This window comes from Carassius auratus, unplaced genomic scaffold, assembly GCF_003368295.1.
Source record: "Carassius auratus strain Wakin unplaced genomic scaffold, ASM336829v1 scaf_tig00035347, whole genome shotgun sequence".
NCBI classification, from domain to species: Eukaryota; Metazoa; Chordata; class Actinopteri; order Cypriniformes; family Cyprinidae; genus Carassius; species Carassius auratus.
This window is the reverse complement of record NW_020526221.1, coordinates 77,299-99,750: the sequence shown is the minus strand read 5'-3', so window position 1 is coordinate 99,750 and position 22,452 is coordinate 77,299. Positions and strand designations below refer to the sequence as shown.

At 35.8% G+C, this 22,452-nt stretch overlaps 1 protein-coding gene across 3 annotated transcripts in view; it reads right to left on the bottom strand.

The window, feature by feature from the left end:
* The window catches only part of LOC113081925 (syntaxin-binding protein 4), a 39,316-nt gene extending 18,754 nt beyond the window's left edge, over positions 1 to 20,562 (bottom strand). Inside the window, exons 1-5 of one of the 3 annotated variants that reach the window (XM_026253844.1) lie at positions 20,293 to 20,562; positions 9,459 to 9,532; positions 6,038 to 6,133; positions 4,144 to 4,213; positions 3,937 to 4,011 (exon numbers count right to left, since the gene is read on the bottom strand). In XM_026253844.1, coding sequence (XP_026109629.1) covers positions 3,937 to 4,011; positions 4,144 to 4,213; positions 6,038 to 6,133; positions 9,459 to 9,532; positions 20,293 to 20,357 — 380 coding nt within the window. In that variant the 5' untranslated portion in view covers positions 20,358 to 20,562. Of the gene's footprint in view, positions 1 to 3,936; positions 4,012 to 4,143; positions 4,214 to 6,037; positions 6,134 to 9,458; positions 9,533 to 11,248; positions 11,435 to 20,292 lie in introns of those variants that run through there. The other 2 variants (XM_026253845.1, XM_026253843.1) reach the window with 2 other exon arrangements.
* Between the last annotated feature and the right edge of the window lie 1,890 nt (positions 20,563 to 22,452).

Sequence of the window (22,452 nt, the reverse complement as noted above, 5' to 3'; positions counted from 1 at the left end):
CTTTAGACACCTAAATGACATAACAGTTCTTACTGCCCTCAGATTACGTAAGAACAGCTTGCACTATCCCAAAATAATATCATGTCAGTTAATTCGTTTGTGAAGGACTCGGGAATGTTATCTAGACAATCCAAATATGCTCTAAGCAGATACACGGCTCTCTACAGTGATTAAAATATTCCACATCACTACAAGAAGGGAAAAACATGGCAAATGCTAAAATAAAAAATGTAATAAATCATAATTTTGAACAATAGCTGGAAATTATATATATATATATATATATATATATATATATATATATATAATCGTATATATGTAACATACAGCATCAGCTGTTTTTTTTTTTTGATTTACAGGATGAACAATTAATGCAAAAACAATATTAACAGAAGGGAGGAGAAGGAATTAAGCATGAATACATCGCAAATATATGCTAGACAGCTTTATACCTATACATATACATGCATATTCTTAAATATCAATCATCATATATCTGCATACCTAAAATAATATGTATGCTAACCCCCCCCCCCCCCCCCCATTGAAAAAAAAAAAACACTGAACAACAAAGCCAAACTGGTGAGGTTAATCATTCTAATAGCCATTAATGTTTACTTAGTTGAGGATGTCTTTACATTCTTTATATATCAACCACTTTTCCCAGTCCCTTTTAAAAGCCCTTTTAAGTTCTTCCATAACCATGATTTCTTCAATAATTCCAAACCATGGTTTACACTTCTAAGTAGTATCATTGAGCCAATTCCTAGTTATAGTTTTTTTTGCAAGCCGCAAGAAGGATCTTAAATAAATATTGATCACTTTTAGGGACTATGCCTTTAATATTTCCCATTTCTCACAGCTCCAAAAAATATGTGTGTGATCCGCTTCTGATTGTCCATACTGCTTCCAGCAAGCTTGCTGTTCAGAGACTTGTTTGTTTCTGATCTTAGGTGTTATAAAGAAGCGGATAAGTCATTTCCAGCAAAACTCCCTCCATATTTGTGAACTGCTAGTAGTTTGGTGTATTGACCACAAGTCATACCAATCCGTTTCTGGTATTTCAATCTTTAGTTCTTTATCCCATTTCAATTTTATATATAATGTAGAGGAGGGACCACTAGACATCAACACTTCATACAACAAATAAATTATTCTGGGTAGTGTATGCTCATATGCGTCCATCATCATTTTAGTAAGGGGATGGATATCATTTACTCTAACTTTCCTTTTTTTTTTTGTTGTAGTAATCCCTTAACTGGAAGTTTGTAATTAAATCCTGATTTCTTAATCCGAAGTTTTCCAGTGAATGTATTTATGAATAGATAGATATTTGTAGTTGTAGTTAATTTGCAGGCTGGAAACAACTGGTCCTGCCAAATCATTGTACTGTTACTGAAATATATAGCAATGCCAATAGATTTTGGTCATCAGCCTAGTGAATAAAAATAAACATGCTGAGTTCTCTTTAGTTGCTTTAAGTTAAGCTGGGCAGCATCTACAGTCTATTTAAATATTCCCCTCCATCTCAGTCCATTTTCCCCTAGACACCTCTTGAGTGTCAAATATAGGTCAACAGAAATGTCCTGTCACTGGACTCAAACCGTATTCACTTCTGGACATGTGTTCATTACGCACTAGTGCACAGCTGCCTTCAACCACTGGCCTCTTTACCTGCATGCAGGTGTCCCTGAGTAGCTCCAAAGACACATAAGCAGACCTTTGCTTCTTTTAACTACAATGCAAAGCGACTCAGAAGACTATATAAGGACATCCGAGCCTTCTGTAACTACTGTAGACCCGTAGCAATCTTCCATCCCAGAGCCGATTTATATTTATTCTAAGCCCAAAATATCTAGGCGTACTCAAAGTGACAGCATTCGAAGTACATGAAGCAATGCAATAGAAGCTCTTTCCTCCTTTTCCTTCATCCTCAGGATGGGTTATCAGTGCGGATTAAAAGGAGGGAGGTCAGACAAGGTTGTGATGCATATGGCAAAGAGCTGACTCTAAAAGGCTTGAGCGTTGTCTCAATAAACCGTCGTGGAAACACGCACATCCAAACCGGTTTCCTCATAAATACACACAAACACAAAGGCCAGAAATGCTGCGCTCAGTCTTTCGGTCCCTGAAGACTTCCAGGTTGTTGATATGCGGGTGAAGGCAGCGGAGGTCTTTGCATGGAGACAGTGGCGTAATCCCCTCAGTGCGCATTGGTTAAGGACAGAACGCAGATTAAAGCACCGAGACGCAAGGACTCATCTCATCATGGCTTAAACTGTGGGTCTGTTCTCATTCTCCCTTACTCTTGCTCCCTCAGTATCTCCATGTACTCTTCCTTCATTCATACAGTCTGCTGCCAGTCTGTCCGTATGTAAAGGTCAGAAGTACACTGCGGTCATGCCACTGACTCTCGCAGTAAACACATCTGGGATTCTGCGTAATATATGTCTGATGTGTACCGAAATCTGAATAAATACCTGTTAATCTTAAAGCCAACGTGGCCCAGTAATATATAATATCCTGGTATTCTAGCAGCTTACTCTCTCATTTGAACTAGAAGCTGCATTAACAGGTGGTTTTTGTAAAACATTTACAACTCATACCAAAAATATGGTAAAGTATGAAAAATGGACATTCGTTTTGAATTTTGCTAAATATTACATTTAACTGTTAAATGATCTGTGTTTTTAAGGATTAAGTGAGCATTTTAGGTGACAGCAAACTGTAAAGTAGGGGAAATTAGCTAGCATAATTACATGATACAATATCATAACCAGGTTTGATTATAATAATATTTGGGGTCAGTACAGTTTTCTTTATTACATGTATATTTTTATTCATCGAAGATGCATTAAATGGATCAAAAGTGACAGTAAAGCTGTTATAATGTTGAAAAATTCTGTTTATAATGTGTAGCATCACAGAGTTTCTTCAAGAAATTAACCTGTGAATGGCTTTCTTATAATTGTTTCTCTATATTAACATAAAATAGGAAAAATTACTCATTTCACATTTACATGAAAAAATGGGAGGGGGGGCGGTTATAAATGTTTGTGCGTAAAAAATGATTGCTGATTTCTTTATATCATTTAGACCTAATTTAACTAGTTTTAGATAAGCAGGAATGCTGTTTTTCTAGTGAGTGAAGTGAACAGTGGAAGGAGCCTGTGGGACCACAGCTTGTCTTTGAAGAGTACACCAAGAGACTCACGTACACTGCCAACACTCGCTCAGATCTAGTTTATGAACAAAATTATTCATCCTTCATTGAATTATTGAACATGTTGTCTAAGGGGTGGACATTCAAATGAAATATACTCAGGTCAGATATCCATAGATTAATATCAGTGGATGAGAGAGTGTTTAAGCGATGACAAATATAAATGTCACTGTGGCAGGCTGGCGATGAAAGAGACTATTAGCAGTAGTCCGGAAAAAAAAACAGCAACAAAATTTTTTTTGGTTTGCTTGGTTTGCAAAATCTTTTGCACTATTTAAAAAAAAAATTAATTAATTTTAATTATACGTTTTATTTATTCTTAACATGCTACTTTTCAAAACGTTGTGGTCTGTTGTATTTTGTAAAGTTTTTTTTTTATTTTAAAGAAGTCACTTATGCTCATCAGAAATACAGCAAAAACAGCAATATTGGTAAATATTATTACAATTTAATATAACTAGTCCTTTTTTTCAGTGTAATTTATTTCTGTGACACAAACCTGAAATTTGAACAGCCATTACTCCAGTTTAAAAATCTTTCTAATAGGTTGATGCTCAGCATCTTCGCTGAATAAATTTTTTTTTACTGAACCCAAACTTTTCAACAGTGGCTACTGTGCTCAATATGGTTTAATAGCTTAATGTTTTTTCTTTGGAAGCTCTTAATGTGAATGAAGTTTGTGATCTGTTATAATGGATCGATCAGTGGCTTACCTGGCTTCCTCATCTCTGGCGATCAGAAGACGCATATGATTGGTTGAGGATGCTGCTCTAAGAATGTCCACCGCTCTGCAATCAGACAACAATATCAAACATAAAGTATTTTAAAAGTGCTTAATTTAGCAGGTTTTCAGTTAAAAGAGGTAAAACAGAATAGAAGAATATATTGATAAAAAAAATAAGAGAGCAAGGTATAGGCACCGTTCACTTGTCACGCCAATCAAGCTTTCACCATTCACTTCCAAGATTTGGTCTCCAGGCTGCAGGTTTCCTAATAAAACATTAATAAAATAAAAACCATAAAGACCATAATTAAAAGCCCATGAAATGAATTGACAAATATATTAATATTACATAATACAGTATGTATTACAATACAGTAATAGTGTACAGTATTCTTTAGATATCTTTCTTAATACTTTTTGCTATATAAATACAGACTACGGTTCAAGATTTTTTCAAAATAAATTAATATTTTTATTCAGCAAGGATGCATTAAACCATTGTTGTAGTTAAGACACATAACGTTACAAAAGATTTCTGTTTCAAATAAATGCTGTTTTGTGTTTTTTTATTGTTTTATTTTTGCTTTTCTGAAAAAAAAGTATCATGGTTCTAACAAAAATATATAGCAGCACAACAGTTTTCAACATTGAAAATAATAATAAATAAACATTAGAAGGATTTCTGAAGGATCATGTGGCAGTGAAGACTGCTAAAAAAAAATAAGCGTTGCCATCACAGGAATAAATAACATTGTAAAATATATTAAAAAAGATAATGGTTATTTAAAAAAATATTTTACATTTGTTACAGTTTTACTGTATGCTTTTAATCAATTGAATGCAGCCTTGGTGGACATGTAAAAGTCTCTATCAACAACATTGAAAAAAAAATCACATCAACCCCAAACTGTTGAACGGTAATATATGCAATCATTAAATATGTACTCCACTTTGAAGGAGTCAGAAATGAAGGCATTTAGGAGCTAAGAACATAAAGAGCTAATTCTCAAAACCTTAATAAATTAAAAAAAGATAAGTTTTTCATGCTAAGAAAATTGCAAGGTGACTGTGATGTGAACTTCAATGCTGTTGACCTTGACCATAGTAAAAAGTGTAAAAAGTAAATAGCCCAGAATAGATTCCCAAACTGCATTTTGGTTTAAGACCATCATTACTGTTCAAAATGTTTAGTGCCATAATTTGGCAACTCCTTAAGTGTTTAAGCAAACTCTAAGAGGCAGCATACAGCCCTCAATCTTTTTTTTATTACTGCAGGACATATTAATAATATTGCTCTCAAATGTAAAGTCAGGGTTATCTTCTTGACCCCTTCTACCATCACTTCTGAGATATCTTGTCAGAACAAATCAAATCAGGAAAGGAACAAGCTGTCAAATGTCACCTTTCCAGTCTCACCCTGGAGCATCGGTAAGCTGAAAAGCTGTCTAGATTCCCTCAGAATATCTGTCTGCCGGGTAAATACCAGCACGCTTGGTTTGTCTTTCCACTAAACCAGAGAAATGAGCCAGGAAGCTTGCTGACTTCTCTGAGCGGGGCCGTCTCAGAGCGCATGCGCACATATAAGCTCCCATACACCCCGTGCTCGGTGGCAGCAGACTCTAATACCAGTCCGTCAGGGGCATTAACATTAAGCACAGGGATGACGCTTCACACGTGAGAGACTTAAGCAGAGGTACACGCAGTGAGACAGACGATCTGTTTCGCATGAAATGTAAACAGCTGCACTGACACGGTTTCTTTTCGTATTTTGTATCTGGATGTTCAAATTTCTCAGGTTTAATTTTATGTGGCTTTTATACTTCACATTTAACAGATTTCAGTGTAAATGTAAAGCTTATTTCTAGACGCCACAGTAGATGCTTCCATTGATAATAACAAGACTGAATCATTTTGTTTATTAGTAAAAGCATGCTCAATGTGGATCAAAGCTATTTAATTTAAATCACTGGTCAGAGCAGATTTCAAGTTGACTATACCTTCACCAGCTACGTTCTGCTTTGTTTAAAAAACATTTGGAGACCACATGGATAAATGTTCAAGCAAACTGTGATTTAAAAAAGAAAACTTACCATCACTGGAAGCAAGGCCACCAGGTAAGATCCTCTTCACATAAACGCCATATTCTTCTCCTGTTAGTTCTTTAACTCCACCGAACACTTTGATTCCTTAGGAAGAGACAAAGCTTGCTTTACTCAAAGTAAAATATTCTTTCATACTTGTGTTTAGTTGTTGATATTTTTCAGTCACATAAATGTAATCAAAACACAAAAATCATACACTTCTTTAAAACAGGACAGCATGGCCATTTTCATTGACAAATAAATGCCACTATATTGCCAGTATGCACTGAAGATTTGCTTATAGGTGAATGTGAAATGATCTGAATATACACTATTATTTTCTGACTAAACAGACTGGGAATCATCCTTTTTCTGACTAAACAAGAGGAGATAAAGCAGACTTATTTTTACCATGAACAATAGATTCCTACTGCCTGCTGAAAGCTTTAACTCTCATTTGTTCCCTTTTAGTAACCCAAAACCATTTCAATCAATAGTTTAAAAAACGTGTAATGTAAATTGTAGCATTCACTTGCATTCAAAAATTCATAATGGGAGTCAGTTTGATTTAAAAAAAAAAAACAGAAGAAAGAAAGAAAGAAATTATTACTTTTATTTAGCAAGGATGCATACCATTGATCAGTAAAAACAGTAAAAACATTTATGATGTTATGAAACATTTAGGCTATATTTCTAATAAATGATGTTCTTTGGAACCTTCTTTTAATAAAAAAATAAATAAATCCAGAAGAAAATGTATCAAGGTTTCCACAAAAGATTTAAGCAGCACAACTGTTTTCAACAATGATGATAAGAAACATTTCTTGAGCATCAAATCAGCATATTAGATTCATTTCTGAAGGACCACACGACACTGAAGATTGGAATAATGCTGAAAATTCAGCTTTGACATCACAAGATTAAATTGTGTTTTAAATTATATCAAAATGCAAAAAAGTCATTTTAAATTGCAATAATATTTTACAATATTACTGTTTTACTTTACCCCAAACTTTTGAACAGCAGTGTACATGATTTATCACTTTGGTAAGGAAAGTAATCCTATGTAAATATGATAAATACTGCACTCCAGCTGCTGTAGATGACTTCATTGGTGTCTGATTTCAAGTCTGATAATAGAGGTCTTAAACAGCTTATGTTCAAGTGAGTCTCCCTAAAGTAAGGATTTACAGCTGGCTCTGGTCAGTATTAGTTTTAGGTATTACACACATAAGACTTTCAGAGCTTCAGGTATATGTTGTCAGATTTGCATCCTCCCTGAAATTAGCTTTTTTTGGAGGGGGATTTCAGGAGGCCACAGCAACTCTGAATCTCTCTGGTGACTCTGTGCTGCACTGAATCGATTTCTAAAGTGAGTTAAACACAGGAATCCTGTTTCTCCTTTTTCTACGATTTTAGCAGAGGTGTTTGTGTTGCACATCATAGAAGACAATGTTAGGATCCGATCATTTTATCTGTTGGAGAAAACTGATAATGTTAAACTTTTTTGTGCTATGTTCATCTTCGGGGTTTAAAATCGACATTGTCTTGACGTCACAATTTGTGACATAGCAGAGGACTATAGTACATCGATGACGCATCAGGCATTGGCATTCACAACATCATCTCGAGTACCACAAGTATTCTCGTAGCTTTATAAAATTGAACCACTAATGTCACATGGACTATTTCAAAAAATGTATATATACCTTTCTGTGCCTTGATCGCTGTAGCTGTGTTGCTGTCTATGCAGGGTCAGAAAGCTCTCAGATTTTATGTTCTGAAGATGAACGAAGGTCTTACAGGTTTGGAACGATACGAGGGTGAGTAATTAATGACAGAATTTTCAGTTCTGGGTGAACTAACCCTTTAAGAACAAGACGAGTCCAGTACAACATAAACAAAAAATACTGAGTTAAAGTTGTGATGAAAGGGAAGTAGCAACAGAGCTTTTCTTCAGAGGGGCAGGGAATTGTACTTTGCATCGGCTGTTGATTGGATAAAGGAAGATTTGAATGTGAGCTTAAGGTTGATTGTAAAGCCCTGTTACCACCAAGAATGATAACTGTAAATATAACTGTAAATATAACAATGTTAGCGTCCGCACCAATGGACGATATCGTCTGTTTATTCTCAGCTCACGCTCGCCTGCCATTTCACAGGTTAAATGATCAGAGGCGCCCAAAATACACTGACAGAGAAAAATCTGACCCAGGTATGATATTTTGATTAAATATTAAGTGGTAGATAAATCTTTTCAATGAATTTGTTCACCGTAAGATCAATAACATGTAATAAGAAAACTGATGAACTTAGGGTTCGTCTAAAAACTATTATATTGAATAAACTCATTGTCTAGATGTCAGTGTGAAAGGATGGCAGGTCCCTTGTGTGAGAGAGCAACTGCAAATCAATGTTGTTGAAACAACAGGAACCGAAACATGAAAGCCTTTAATGCGATGAGCATCTTTCACACCCATACCTGTGGAAGATTCATTAGCAGGCAGTGCAGAAGCAGAAACATGCTAAAAAGACACTTCCCTTGATGGACAGATGCTTCAGATTCGCTTTTGGTCACACGATTTAGTCACACTCGTGGAATAATAAATATTCTCTTTTTGCTTCAGGCTTATCTGGTATTAATAGACAGACAATGTATTGGCACTAATTGAGTTTTGAGCTGGTATTGCACATTAATAGATTCGCTTTAAGATAAATCTTCAGCGTTGGAAGCACTTTAATGAAAAGAACTGCAAACCGGTTATCCACAGAGTGTGTTCTTTACTAAACTGAAACTCAAAAAAATGTCATATAACTCAAAAATAAATGCAAAGTAAGGACTTTGTCCTGGAAAAACCCTTGAATGCTTGTGACAGTGTCAGCACTGCAAATATGTGTTGTACAATATTTTATTTATCGGTGCTGTTTTTATTCAGAGCTTCACTTCTTGAGTCTGTACTCATGGAAATGTCTCCTGAAACAGAATCGTCTCGTAACACAATGGATTGTTGACTGTGCAAGTTAGGATATAAGAAGGACAGGTTTAAGGAGCTTAGAGCCGCCTTCAAATAATGGTTTTGATCTATTGTGAAGAGGGAGATCAGGCTGCCGAATAAATATAACAATGACACCGCAAGACGTGAAAGACAACCGAACCCTAAACCTATCCCATCACTTCTCTCGGAGACTCTTTATTTCACTTCTCCATTACCATTAGAGATCAGAGACGCATGCTGTACAATAGACCTCATTAAAATCAGCTAAAAGATGTGCTGCTCCATATCTTTCTTATGTCTTCAATAATTCTTAGTAACCCTTTATTCTCAATCCACACGCAAAAAAAATATTTTCAAGGTGGTCCTCAAAGATTAAAGATACAAGAAGAATTGTACAAATGCACAATGAAATGAATACGTTAAGAGGCACTAACCTAATCCATTCTCACAGTCTGTAAACTCCATAGAATGCACTGCTCGATCTCCTCCATACGGACCCATCAGTGTCCTGTGAAGAAAAGCAGCATCCATGTTAAAACAAACTTAGTACGTTTGAATTTAGCAACGAAGTAAGGCTTAATTGATTCAGAGAATCTACCATTTTTATGTGAAACAAAATCTGTTACATTTTAAGTTGGTGATTCAATTCATTTCTGAACATTGAAACAATATATATACACTGTGAGTTTATGTGGGGGCAAATTTTCTGTATGCACTGTGCCTGTGGACTGTTATTAGTATCAAGACCAGTTCATTCCAGTGGGGAATCAGTATGAATTATTTAGCATGAATGTCCTGCTTAGGACAGGCTCCTCTTTCTCATGAACTCAGAATCTGTGTGTGGTTCTGATTTCTCTGAGAACTCAGTCACATAACAGTGATTACATTTTACTTAAATCATGTGAAATGAAGATTTTTTATTAAAGAAACTCAACCCTTTGGCAGTGGAAATGAGGCCTATTTTTTAGTAGGCAATTTATCAGGACACTTACATTATTTGGGCATTTTGTTGTTAAGTGACTAACCAGTACTTCACCAGAAAGATTACATGCTTCCAGCCTTTCCTGCAGACTCATTGAAATTGTATTTCAGACTGTTTGAACCTAAGACTTCCTCTGAGGCTACAATTCAAGCTAAACTTGCTTCACAAGAGTTACGTAACAGAGAGTGTGCACTGTCCCCAGCACAGCGCAGCCTCTAATAGACATTTAAAATAGTAGGGGGTCAGTGAAAAAAAAAAGAAAAAACAAATGTTAAAGTTCCTGGCATAAGTTGAACTATCAATGTGGGACTAATCATGTTTATTTTATTCTAATAAGAAATTTCAAATCTTTATACATGCATTCAAGAATATTTATTAGCCTCTTTTTTGTTTCTATTTTTGGTTTGCTCACTGGAGATGTTTTCAATATGTATTGTAAAAAGCTGTAAAACTGAACTTAACTGAACATTAAGATACAACTACTTATATTAAATATTTTCCAGACCTACATTTGAGTTATTTTGTTTTTTAGAGAAATGGACATAGGCTATACAAGCCAACTATTCTATTTTGCAAAATAAGCAAGTTGTCCTAAATATCATGCTTAATATAGAGCTCACTTTGTACATGAAAATATCCAGCTGCCTTTACATTTTACAAAGTGGGTCCCTCGCAAATGGATCATCATTTTGAGGTGGGTTCTTGGCATCAGAAAGTTTAAAAACCTCTGGTTCAAAAAGCATAAAGCCTTGCAAAGTTGTATGAATTCCACGAGATGTGTATGAATGGATTTAGTGAGTACGCACGAGTACATTATAATCCCCAGGTGATTAGAGCACATTAATAGTACATCCTTTATAGTGTTGTGCATTCTTCAAAGCATATGGCGGACCAATGAAATCAAACTCGCACTTTTACACGCTTTAACTGCAATCAATGCAATTTGTTTAAGAACGAATGGTGAAGTAACCGTCGTCCAACACATTTTACTCACGTTTTCCATTCTCTCACCACTTATATTGGTAACACGCATTGTTAGTGACACACCTGAGCACAGCCCAGGTACCACAAATTACCCAAAGTCTCCCAAAACAGTAGCGGACGAAGTGAAGACGCGCGTTACGTCGACGCTTCTCTCAAGACCTCTCAAGCGCTTATTGTTTACTGGAGCTAATGAGCTGGAAACAAACGAGCCGTGAATCAACTGACAAAACAAAAAATGACCAAAACAAAGGTTTTTACCTGCTAATCATGACGGCTCCCTTGTACATGACCGAAAATGTAGGCATTTTGAAGAGATTTCTGCGCATCCAGCGGCGTGTAGCGTCTGCCCATTCCTCTCGCGATCAGCGCCTCGCGGAGGTCCGACACAGCGCGAGCCACATGATTCACTGCTACAGCCCTCTAATACAGATCATCCTAAACATCACCAACTTTGCCCACAGATTAAATCTTATGCAACAGAAATGAGGGGTAGTGTGTTTTTTAGAAAGATATAATTTTTTTTCCATTGTTTAACAATGACTAGAACAGGTGCTTCCCAAGCTGGAAGCCAAATATTTGCGTTTATGAAAGAACTGTAACGGCTTAAAGGTGGTGTGAAATATAAAGTGTTGCTGACATTAAGATATTTCAATGCAAGGGATCTTTCAGGTAGCCTACATCAGACTGAACTGTGAAATACTGAAAAGTATTTTGCATCAGATCAAACATGATATGGGAATTAAAACTGACAAGCTTCTGTGATCTCTTGAGTCTGCAAACAAGACACAGGATCTACAAAAAAAAATAATATTACTGGAACATACATCCAGATGAAGCCCATTCACAGCCTAGTGAATAAAATGTGATGCAACTGAATATGACTAAATCAACCTTACTTGGTTAAACCAACAGATGTGGAAAAAGTCTAATCAAAAAGTGTAGCATAATTTACAGTATACTGAAGGACAGCTGTTTTTCTTTACTTCCTGATGATGGGATCACATTGCCACTGAAGCTATTTCACTGTAGTCATGAAAAATGGGGAAAAAACAGGAAACGCTGATGCTTTGGGGAGAAACGACATTTGTGCAAAAGCAGAAAACTCTAAATCCTTGTCAACTCAGAAAGACATATTTAATCTCTCGACTGTTTCCATTTTTAGCAAGTGTTATTGTCTATGGTCATCCCATGCAAAGCTAGAGTGCTTTCCTCTCGCACAGCAATCAGATTTATACACACATGCTTGAGGTAAAATTACACAATGTCTGGATTACACTGACCAAATGTACTCAGGGTTTTGTACTCTTAAAATTGTCTTTATGAGGGCTTCTTTGAAATGACTAACTGCATTCATAATGTAATGAAGTGACTACCTGTTAAAAGAGATTATTGTCATTTAGTGCTCTACAAACAGTGTTGCTTGTGGCCTAGTTAGAGTCAGACTGACACTTTCCCTTAAAAGCATTGTCACTGTGTAACTCCTTAATGTCATTTACCTCGACACATGTCCTGGGACTCAGAGACCACTTTTTAATGGCAACCTGAGCTACAATCCAAAACAAGTCACACAAGGTTGTACCAAAAACCACTAGATTAGCGACTTTGTAAATAGTCACAAAGGAAAAGCTGGCCATCATACACTAAACAGCTGAGGATCACGCACTACCAGACTTAAAAAATCTTCACTTTCACAACAAAATCACTCAGAAACGTGTCGTGTGCCTTGTTGTTAGGAGATGCATGACAAATTAAGTATCAAAACATGTTTGATCTCCTCCAACCAGATGGGATTATAGTCTGAAGTTAAAAAATGACCATCATACACAATACAAACTCAAATCTGCAGACAGACTCTGATTTTTGGCGACTAGCAACATCTCCAGACTGTAAATTGGAGGAAATCAGGGCAAAAGTCAAGTGTGCTTTAGTTTTTTTATGCCTGTCCTTTGTGTTGCAGTTAACTGAATGCTACATTTTGGATAATGTTATCAGGCAAAGAGAAAAAAAATAATTCATCAGATGTCTTATTTAACAATATAAATGATGTATCTACTACTGTACTCAATCTGTCACGTCTCTGCTCTGTGATAGTCACAGAGCGACCAGACTAAGCCTTTCTTGTTCCAAACTCACAGGCTGTAATGATGTAATTTGAGGTTAAACACCTGGGCATGATAAGCTTTATTTTCAAAAATTATCACACTAAACTACAATGATTTAAAGCGTACTGTCTGGCTTGCCTTAAATTTCTCCTGTGAATCCTCTCATGAGGTTAATATGTCAAGTGTGATTAGCACATTCACATATCAAGCCATGACTGGACAGTGTACTTTTGTGCACCGTAATCTGCTAGGACAACCTGTCAATCAACCACGTGCAGGGCCAGGTCACAGTCCACCAGACCCTTAGTCCCCCAAACTCAACCGCCCCTCTTCACAGAAACCTCATTCAAAAAAATAAATAATAATAATTGAAATGCTTTGGTAGCTAATAGCATTTCAGTGTGTATTAGCTGCTGAAGTATTTTTCTAAATATTTTACTCTGAGGGATAGATGTAAGTACATCTTTTAAAAAAAGGTGACAGGAGCTTACAAGGATAGTTTTTTTTTAAGAAAATTTTCTTATTTGGGTGAACTATCCAATTATGACATCATCTATTTGTCACTGCTTTGTATTTATTTAAAAAGCTGGAAAATTAAATATCCTGACTAAGGTCTATAAGGGAGTATTTTGACTGTAACAGTACATTTCTCTGATAGTAACCAATGAAAGCTGAAAAACGATGACGTGTGATGCATCCTTACAACTTAGAAACACATTCAAATGAAAACTTCTGTGCCAGGCATCTCCAGAATCCATCTCTCTCATTCATTATATTCATAATTATCTAATTTTATAGGCCAACCAGGAAGAAGGATCACTCTGATTGCCTAAATAAAAAACTTTAGTGTTTAGAGTATTATTCATTGGCTTTGTATATTAGGATTTTTATACATTTTATCATCTAGATAATCTTCCCAACATATGTGAATTTTAAAGACTATGTACAACTGGCAGACAGACATATAAAGTCTGCGTTAAGTTATAAATGAACTCCACCATAGTCACATGACTTCACAGTCAACACCAGTACGTTTCCGACAACTCTTGGAAAGTTTGAGGTACAGTAGTTTTCAGAAGCACAATTACGAACACAACCAAAAAAAGTGGACAAGTAAGTAGATGAGTTTCCTGTTCGACATGATGACGTTTGATGTCCCCGACAACTTCTTTAGTTCCAAAAAAAAAAGATAAAATCTTGGAATTGCATTAAGCACATTCCTTAATATCGGCATTTAACCAACAACCCATAAAAAAAAATAATAATAAAAAAAAAAAACTTCAGGACGAAAGAGTCAGAAGTTCAAAATGCTAACTCATTTATGGGATTTAGGCAAAGCAGTTGAACGCTGTCTATTTTGTACCCTAAACCTGAAGGGACACAGAAAAAGAGTTGTTCTGTGATGACCGAAGTACAGGACTTTTCATCTCATTTGCTCTAAAAAGTGACTGTGCCTACATTTATAAAGCCTGATACTACAAGTCTATAAATAGTCTTTGAGGGCAGCCTCTGAGATACAGGAGACAGCTGCTCTTTATTCAAGAATCGGCCTGAGAATGGCAGAACATAAAGCTCTGGCTGATATTAAGCACTGCAAGGCTTAGCGTAAGACTATGTGCTAGAAGACAGTCTGAGATGAGCTATTCAAATGTCCCGGAGAACGTTTGGAAAAATCCTACCTAAAGAATAAGCTAAGATCACCAGTTACTCATAGGACACAAAATATTTACTTATGTATTTACATTTATGTCTTTCATAATCTTCACCCTCCAACCACCCCGATACACAAACGCACACAGACACTAGCTTTACTGCGCAGTGCAACATGCTGTAACATGTTTGATAAAAACAAATCTGCTCATCAAAGAAAAAAAAGGAGTATAATGTTATATGTTGAAGTTGCAGTACTTACACTGTGCTGTAGATTTTTTTCATTGAAGCCTAGAATAAAGGGAACTATTAAATGAATCAATTATTAAATGTATATATATATATAAATATTTGTACCAGTATCTCTAAATTTCATAAATTCTTGCTCCAACGTATCATATATCTCACCACTCAAGAATCTCAGGAAGCCAACAGCCCTTCAACCCTCTTAAACCGCTGAAGCTGTAAATCCTGTGAATGATGATTCATGACAGATTGTCCATGTTATTTCTCATGATGCAGTCAGAGAATGTGAATTTATATGGGCCATCTATCTATATCATGTATTTATTGGCATAGAGTGAATTTTTATATAGTGGTTGAAATTCTTTAGTATATATTAGGTATATCTGAAATGGACGTCTTAGGAGAAAAGATTGTTCTCCATCTTCAGTCTGTTCATATGGATCAGAACTTCAGGGACCATAAACAAATATACTTTAATTATCCATTGTGCAATACACACATAAATGGATGGGTGAAATTTAACAGACAAATAACATGAAAATTATATACTTGTTTTAGGCTTAAATTATGATAGTTTGTGTTGAAATCTTTGACATAATGCAAATGCAAATAATAATGCAAATTTTGGAGCAAATAATTGATTTTTTGATTTAGCCTGTTATAGTTTCAATGCTTTTTAAAAATATGACTTTTCTAACTAGTCTCTCAAATAATAAGAAGACTGACATTTTAATAGTTTTAATAACATAGCTGCCATTTTGCTCTTTGGCATTCAGTTCTAAACAAAGGCTTTTGAGCCAAAAATCCTGAGCTGTAAATGCCATGTGACTAATTACGCAAGTGTTTATAATAATAATTATTAATATTTAAGAAGTTTGAAATCTTTTGACATGCGTACACTGATAATACAAAAGCAATCGTTACATACTTTCTGTATACATTAATTTATTTTGTTTAACCCTTCTACCTGATTATTAGATAGACTTCTTTCCATATTTGACAGAACTGTTAACAACGACAGTAAACAAGAGGGACAGTGTGTTCCAAAAGGCGTATATCGCCCTCCAAAGGGTTCTTTGGATTGAAAACAATCATGGCCGCCATACTGAAGGGTCGTTCCAAACAGATGTGCTCAAAACTGGCCACTTCAAAGGTCCTCAGTGTCACAGGTTCTGCCGCTCTCAGCGCAGTCAAAATAAAAGTCCTGCCTCAAACACAATGGAAAAACTTATCGGCTGATGCCGATATTTGAAAAATATCGTCCTCGGCGATATATCGGTCGACCACTAATCAGAACACTGATTGACTAATGGCATCAGGAAAAAAAACACACTTAGTCTCAAAATCCTGAGTTGTGAACTGAAACAAATAAATCAATTTTACACAGAAAAGGCAAGTCATGTCAACCACTCAAACATATTTATGTAAAAAATCTATTAGTTTCTCTGACTGCAAATTCATGCACACAAGCTAAACTAGCATGGACCACAATACACCCATGCATACTGTCCCTTTTCCTTCCAGCAGACATGGCAACTACGCATTGCATCAGAACTTTAATCACCAAATCTGCACAGTGGGTTGTTATCAGATTATGGGATAATCCAGTCCACATTGAGAAATCATAACAGCGGAGACGCACTATGTCAGTTTTTGGCCAGTCCCACTTTTTGTTTTTCATCAAGGCAAAGCTCAGTAAACGTGCCACCCATTGCAGTAATGAAGAATGGGAAATGAGGGTGGCAACTTTACTCGAGTGCCAAATTTCCATGCTGGACCACCGAGTGTGGTGAAATGGGTTAATCTGAAACAGTCTGACAGGCCAGTCTGACCTGTTTACTAGCTGCTGCATTCTGGGCCCTTGACTGCCCTCTGTAGGTAACAAACAGAAACACATCCCAGGAAATGTCACAACATATCATCCACTTTTAATCCCGCTTGATGCTGTCAGCATAAAACAAGACTGAATGGGATGAACATTCATGAAGGGATTGTTGGAATTGTTTTCCTCATATTACCAAAGAATGAGACTGCAATTTGTTTAGACGATTTTGGTCAAACATGTCTATTAATGCTCTATTTTTTTTCCTGAAAGCAGAGAGAACAAAAAAAAATCACTATATATTTTGATCTGACAAAAATACAATAGATGTATTAAATACAAATAAATTAAAACTTCTTTAACAACAATAAAGGTGTATGAACTGTGAATGTTAAATATCGGTCTATAATTATAAAAATATGTTTAGAAATGTAAGAATAAAGTACTTTTTCTTGTAAATAGATACACTAAACTTACACTAAATATTTGTTCTGCTGACAGATCAACAAATAAATAAAATAAAAAGAAAAGCCTTTTTTAATGAATCTCTAACAACAGTGTTGCAAAAAGGAGAGAAATCAATGAATCACAACAAAGCTGACACAACAAACCAGTTGACAAGACCTCATTATTAGGCAATGCCATGACTAACAAGGCTGATTAAAAATAAAATAATAATAAATAAATAAAATCCGCTAAGTCAGCAAAAATGTGATGTTGATTCACTGATAATAGCGACTACCAAAAACATGGGGGGGGGGATCAATAAAAAGGCACCATGCAGACAAAGATTTATTAGTGTTAACAGTATGAAAACAATGTCTTTAAAAACATATAATTTTGTGTCTGACTGTGTCTGGTCTATAATTAAGGGAAAGAAAGGTTGCATTCAACACAAATGTTGAAAATTTATAATTAATTTCTGAGTGAAATTTGTTTCAAATATATATACATATTTTTTTAGTGTATATTGAATTAAAGTATTTAATCCACAGATATTCACATAAGAGTGACAGACTCATGCATCACTCACACAAAAACTGAAGCTTCATGGTAGAGCAGGGGTGTCCAAAGTCGGTCCTTAAGGGCTACTGTCCTGCAGAGTTTAGCTCCAACTTGCCTCAACACATCCGCCTGGAGGTTTCTAGTATGCACGTAATGACCTTGATTAGCTGGTTCAGGTGTGTTTAACTGAGATGGAGTTAAACTCTGCAGGACACTAGCTCTCCAGGAGTGAGACTGGATTGGACACCCCTGTGATAGCGAGAGCCCTTTCCTAAAACTCTTCATACAAGTCCAAAACCTTTACATGGGGTACGAGTTACATTCTGCAAAAACTGGACAAAACACAAACCGGAAGCATGATGTTACTCACAGCTAATCCTCTCCTGTGGTTGGTTTATATTTGTTTCAAATCAGAAAGTCAGAGCCAAAAGAAATGCAATCATTTTTGTGCAACATCAGCAATGAAGAACAATGCCCTGTTTGTGAAAAACCTGATTAAAAAAGCACTGATTAAAGGAAAAAATAATGGTAAATAAAGTCACTATTTGTCAAGTGACCATTAAAAATGTTAATATGCTATGCTATTTGCAGCACAAGCATCACAGGTGTGTTTGGCTGTAGAGATGACTGACTACAGAGTCAATCAAACAGTATTTTTAAGCGATTAAGGTAATTTTGTATCATTTGAACACAGCGCTCACAATGCTGAGATACAGACACCGTCTCCATGATCAGATCAATGATTTACACACACGTTTATGCTGTTACTCCTACACATATTCTCAAGGACATGCATCATACACGTTTCCTTAGTTTTATATTTTCTAATATTTTAAATAACATTTATTGATATTGAGTTATTGGTATTAATGTGATAAAATGATAGTGAAGGTGATAAAAAGTGATGATTCTCCAACACTTTGAAGTAGAAGTACAAATTAAATGTTCAATTTTACAACATTAAAAGACAAAAAAAAAATGCATAATGAAACTTAAGCATCTTGAGGCAAACTGGAACCAGATTTTAGCATGAAAAGACAGATTTAATCGCACAAGACATTGCACAATATAATAATATCATGCAGTTTTTGTTATATTTTAAAGATGTTAAAATGTTACATTTAGAAATAGTTTTTTTCTTTTTCAAAATTAACATAGCTCTAAAGACCTCACACTGCTGGTAAAATTTTTTGGTTTTGTCTAGACTTTGTATATACTGAGTAAATATCCAGTCTCTTCAGGTCATGGGACAGCATCACTTCTCTAAGTCTCCTACTCTTCCCAATAGTCTATTCAAGTCCAGGTTGCCAAAATCTAAATTTAGCATGTCACTGGGCATATTCATTCTCAGGTACACACACTGTTGGCTATTCTTATTTTTTAAAGCTATAATATAAATGTCCCATCTATTAAGATATATTAAGACACTTCAGAAGGTGGCATATTGCCTGTTCACCTTACTCACCTTAAATGCACACCTTATCTACATTTGAGTAATGCCTTTTGATGTAAACAAATGAAAAATATCTGCCATTTTGAACTTAAAAGAGTGTAAAATTAGGATTTTATAACTCGGGGGGGGGGGGGGGCAAAGGGGCGCTAGGGGCATCCACAGAAATTTTGAGATAGAAAAAAAAATTGGGGCTGTCAAAGTTATTTTGTAAACTTTGTCTAAACATGTCTAATACATTAGCATAATTTATTGTTTGTGCTTTCGAAATACTGGTTGAAATCATAAGGTTAAATCAATTTTAATTTCTATAAACTGTTTTGTTCATATAACAGCCTCGATTTTAATACTAAGTAGCTATTTGAAACCCTACTTTGAAAAGCCGTCTGAAGTACTTTGAAAACATCTTTTTCAAAGGTTTAAACATTTGACATTACTCTAATGCTAGAAATTATACAAAGTAAATATGGGCGGGGAATCATCATATTTGGGGTCTTGCGGCATCAAAAATCCATGGTGCTTGCAAAATTTTATATATAGTACTATGTACTATTGGCTATATATATATATATATATATATATATATATATATATATATATATATATAAACGTGCTTTTTCTAAACGCAACATGACAGAGGTTTTTTTTTTTTTTTTCGTTTTTGGACATGTGTACTTTTTAGCTGAATAACTACAAGCTTTGATTGCGTGCGAACTTGACGTCTTCGTTTCTGAAGCGACTATTTCTTTCATTTATCCTTTCCTAAAAATTGCTAATGCCAAAAAAAAAAAAAAATGTGTCTGAAAAAACAGACGGATACCTGTTCTCTGTGAAGTAGCAGGACCTCGCGGCTTAAGAACATTATGCGAACAGTAGCCTACTCCTATATTAATAACGCGAGTCTTTACTTGTTACATAGCCTATACAGTTTGAGACTTTATATGAATAAAGTCCATTTAATGCCTGAAATGACAAAGAAAAATAAACAGACGGCATGCACAACTCTACAAACATATTCAGTTCTTACCAGTAAATGAGCGAAAGTCCATCAAAACGCTCGAGCTCTCTTCCCCGGGGGTTCAGATAGGACATCGCATCCAACAGAAACGTTAAGGTTAAAAATAGTCTGCTCAGGAAACGGAATTAAACGCTGCCTCCAAACATTAGCACCAGACACATCACCGCGGTTTCGTGTGATGCTCGTGGTTCACATCCTCTCTCAAGAGTCAGCGCTCATTCAGCATTAAATCAATGATACAGCACCTGCCAGGAGAGAGAGAGAGAGACTCAACCGTGCCCGTTTCTAATCTGTACGACACGTGGTTTTCATGCTGACCTGGCCGTCTGTTAGACAAAATCTACATCTTGTCGACAGCCCTCTGGTCACATTACTTTGACTTAGGTACTGTCAACGTCTGTATATAGGTACCGAGATGTGTGAGTATCAGATTCACTGGTTGCCTCTCAAAAACCATGAGCTGTCTACCTAGAGAGCATTTTAGGGCATCATACGTAAGCTTGTTGCTGAAATAGATAGGTAACTAAAATGAGGCAAGGATAAATATTTAGAGACAATTGTAAGTATGCAGTTAGACTGAAGTAAAGCATGTGACCGTTCAGCTTCAGGTAACTGAGATTAATAGTGTCACTTCTGACCTGTCCTAAGACGACTGCTGCACTGCAGCCAAAACACCAGAAGAGTTTCCAGTTTCCTCACATAGACATTTGGTTTTAACACCCATATCTGTCCCTATAGCCTCTTACTGTACGCTAAATCAAAACCTGTGTCTACATTTGTTTTTTTAGTGCATAAACTGTCACTGTTTATAATTACTTTAATCACACATTCACCATGATAATCACACTTTGTCAAAAATAGTATTGTTCTATTGTAGTTCATGTAAAATCGTAATAAAGGACAGGACTCATAGCAGTAGCCAACAATATACATTGTATGGATCAAAATTATTGAATTTTCTTTTATGTCAAAAATCATTAGTCAAGTCAAGTCACCTTTATTTATATAGCACTTTAAACAAAAAAGATTGTGTCAAAGGAACTGAACAACATTAATTAGGAAAGCAGTTTTTCAATAATGCAAATGACAGTTAAAGGCAGTTCATCATTGAATTCAGATAGGTCAACTCTGTTCAGTTAAATAGTGTCTGTGCATTTATTTGCAATCAAGTCAACGATATCGCTGTAGATGAAGTGACCCCAACTAAGCAAGCCAGAGGCGACAGCAGCAAGGAACCGAAACTCCATCGGTGACAGAATGGAGAAAAAACCTTGGGAGAAACCAGGCTCAGTCGGGGGGTCAGTTCTCCTCTGAGCAGACGAAACCAGTAGTTCAATTCCAGGCTGCAGCAAAGTCAGATTGTGCAGAAGAATCATCTGTTTCCTGTGGTCTTGTCCTGGTGGTCCTCTGAGACAAGGTCTTTACAGGGGATCTGTATCTGGGGCTCATCTATTTGTCCTGGTCTCCGCTGACATTCAGGGATGTAGAGGTCCTTTAGGTGCTGATCCACCATCTGGTCTGGATATGTATTGGATCAGGGTGACTGCAGTGACCCTCTGATCTGGATACAGACTAGATCTGGTGGCTACAGTGACCTCGGAATAAGAGAGGATATTAATTAAAGATCATGTTCCAAGAAGATCTATTGTAAATTTACTACAGTAAATATATAAAAACTAAATTTTTGATTAGTAATATGCATTGCTAAGAACTTCATTTGGACAACTTTAAAGGCAATTCTCTCAATATTTTAATTACATATTAATATATATATATATATATATACAGTGGGGATCGGAAGTTTGGGCACCCCTTGCAGAATCTGTGAAAATATGAGTAATTTTCAAAAAATAAGAGAGATCATACTAAATGCATGTTATATTTTATTTAGTACTGTCCTGAGTAAGATATTGTGCATAAAAGATATTAACATTTAGTCCACAAGACAAAAAAAATGCTGAAATTATTAAAATAACCCCACTCAAAAGTTTGGGAACCCTTGGTTCTTAGTACTGTGTTCTGTTACCTGATGATCCTCGACTGTCTTTCTGTTTTGTGATGGTTGTGCATGAGTCCCTTGTTTGTTCTGAACAGTTAAACTGAGCAGCGTTCTTCAGAAAAATCTTTACGGTCCTGCAGATTCTTCAGTTTTCCAGCATCTTTGCATAT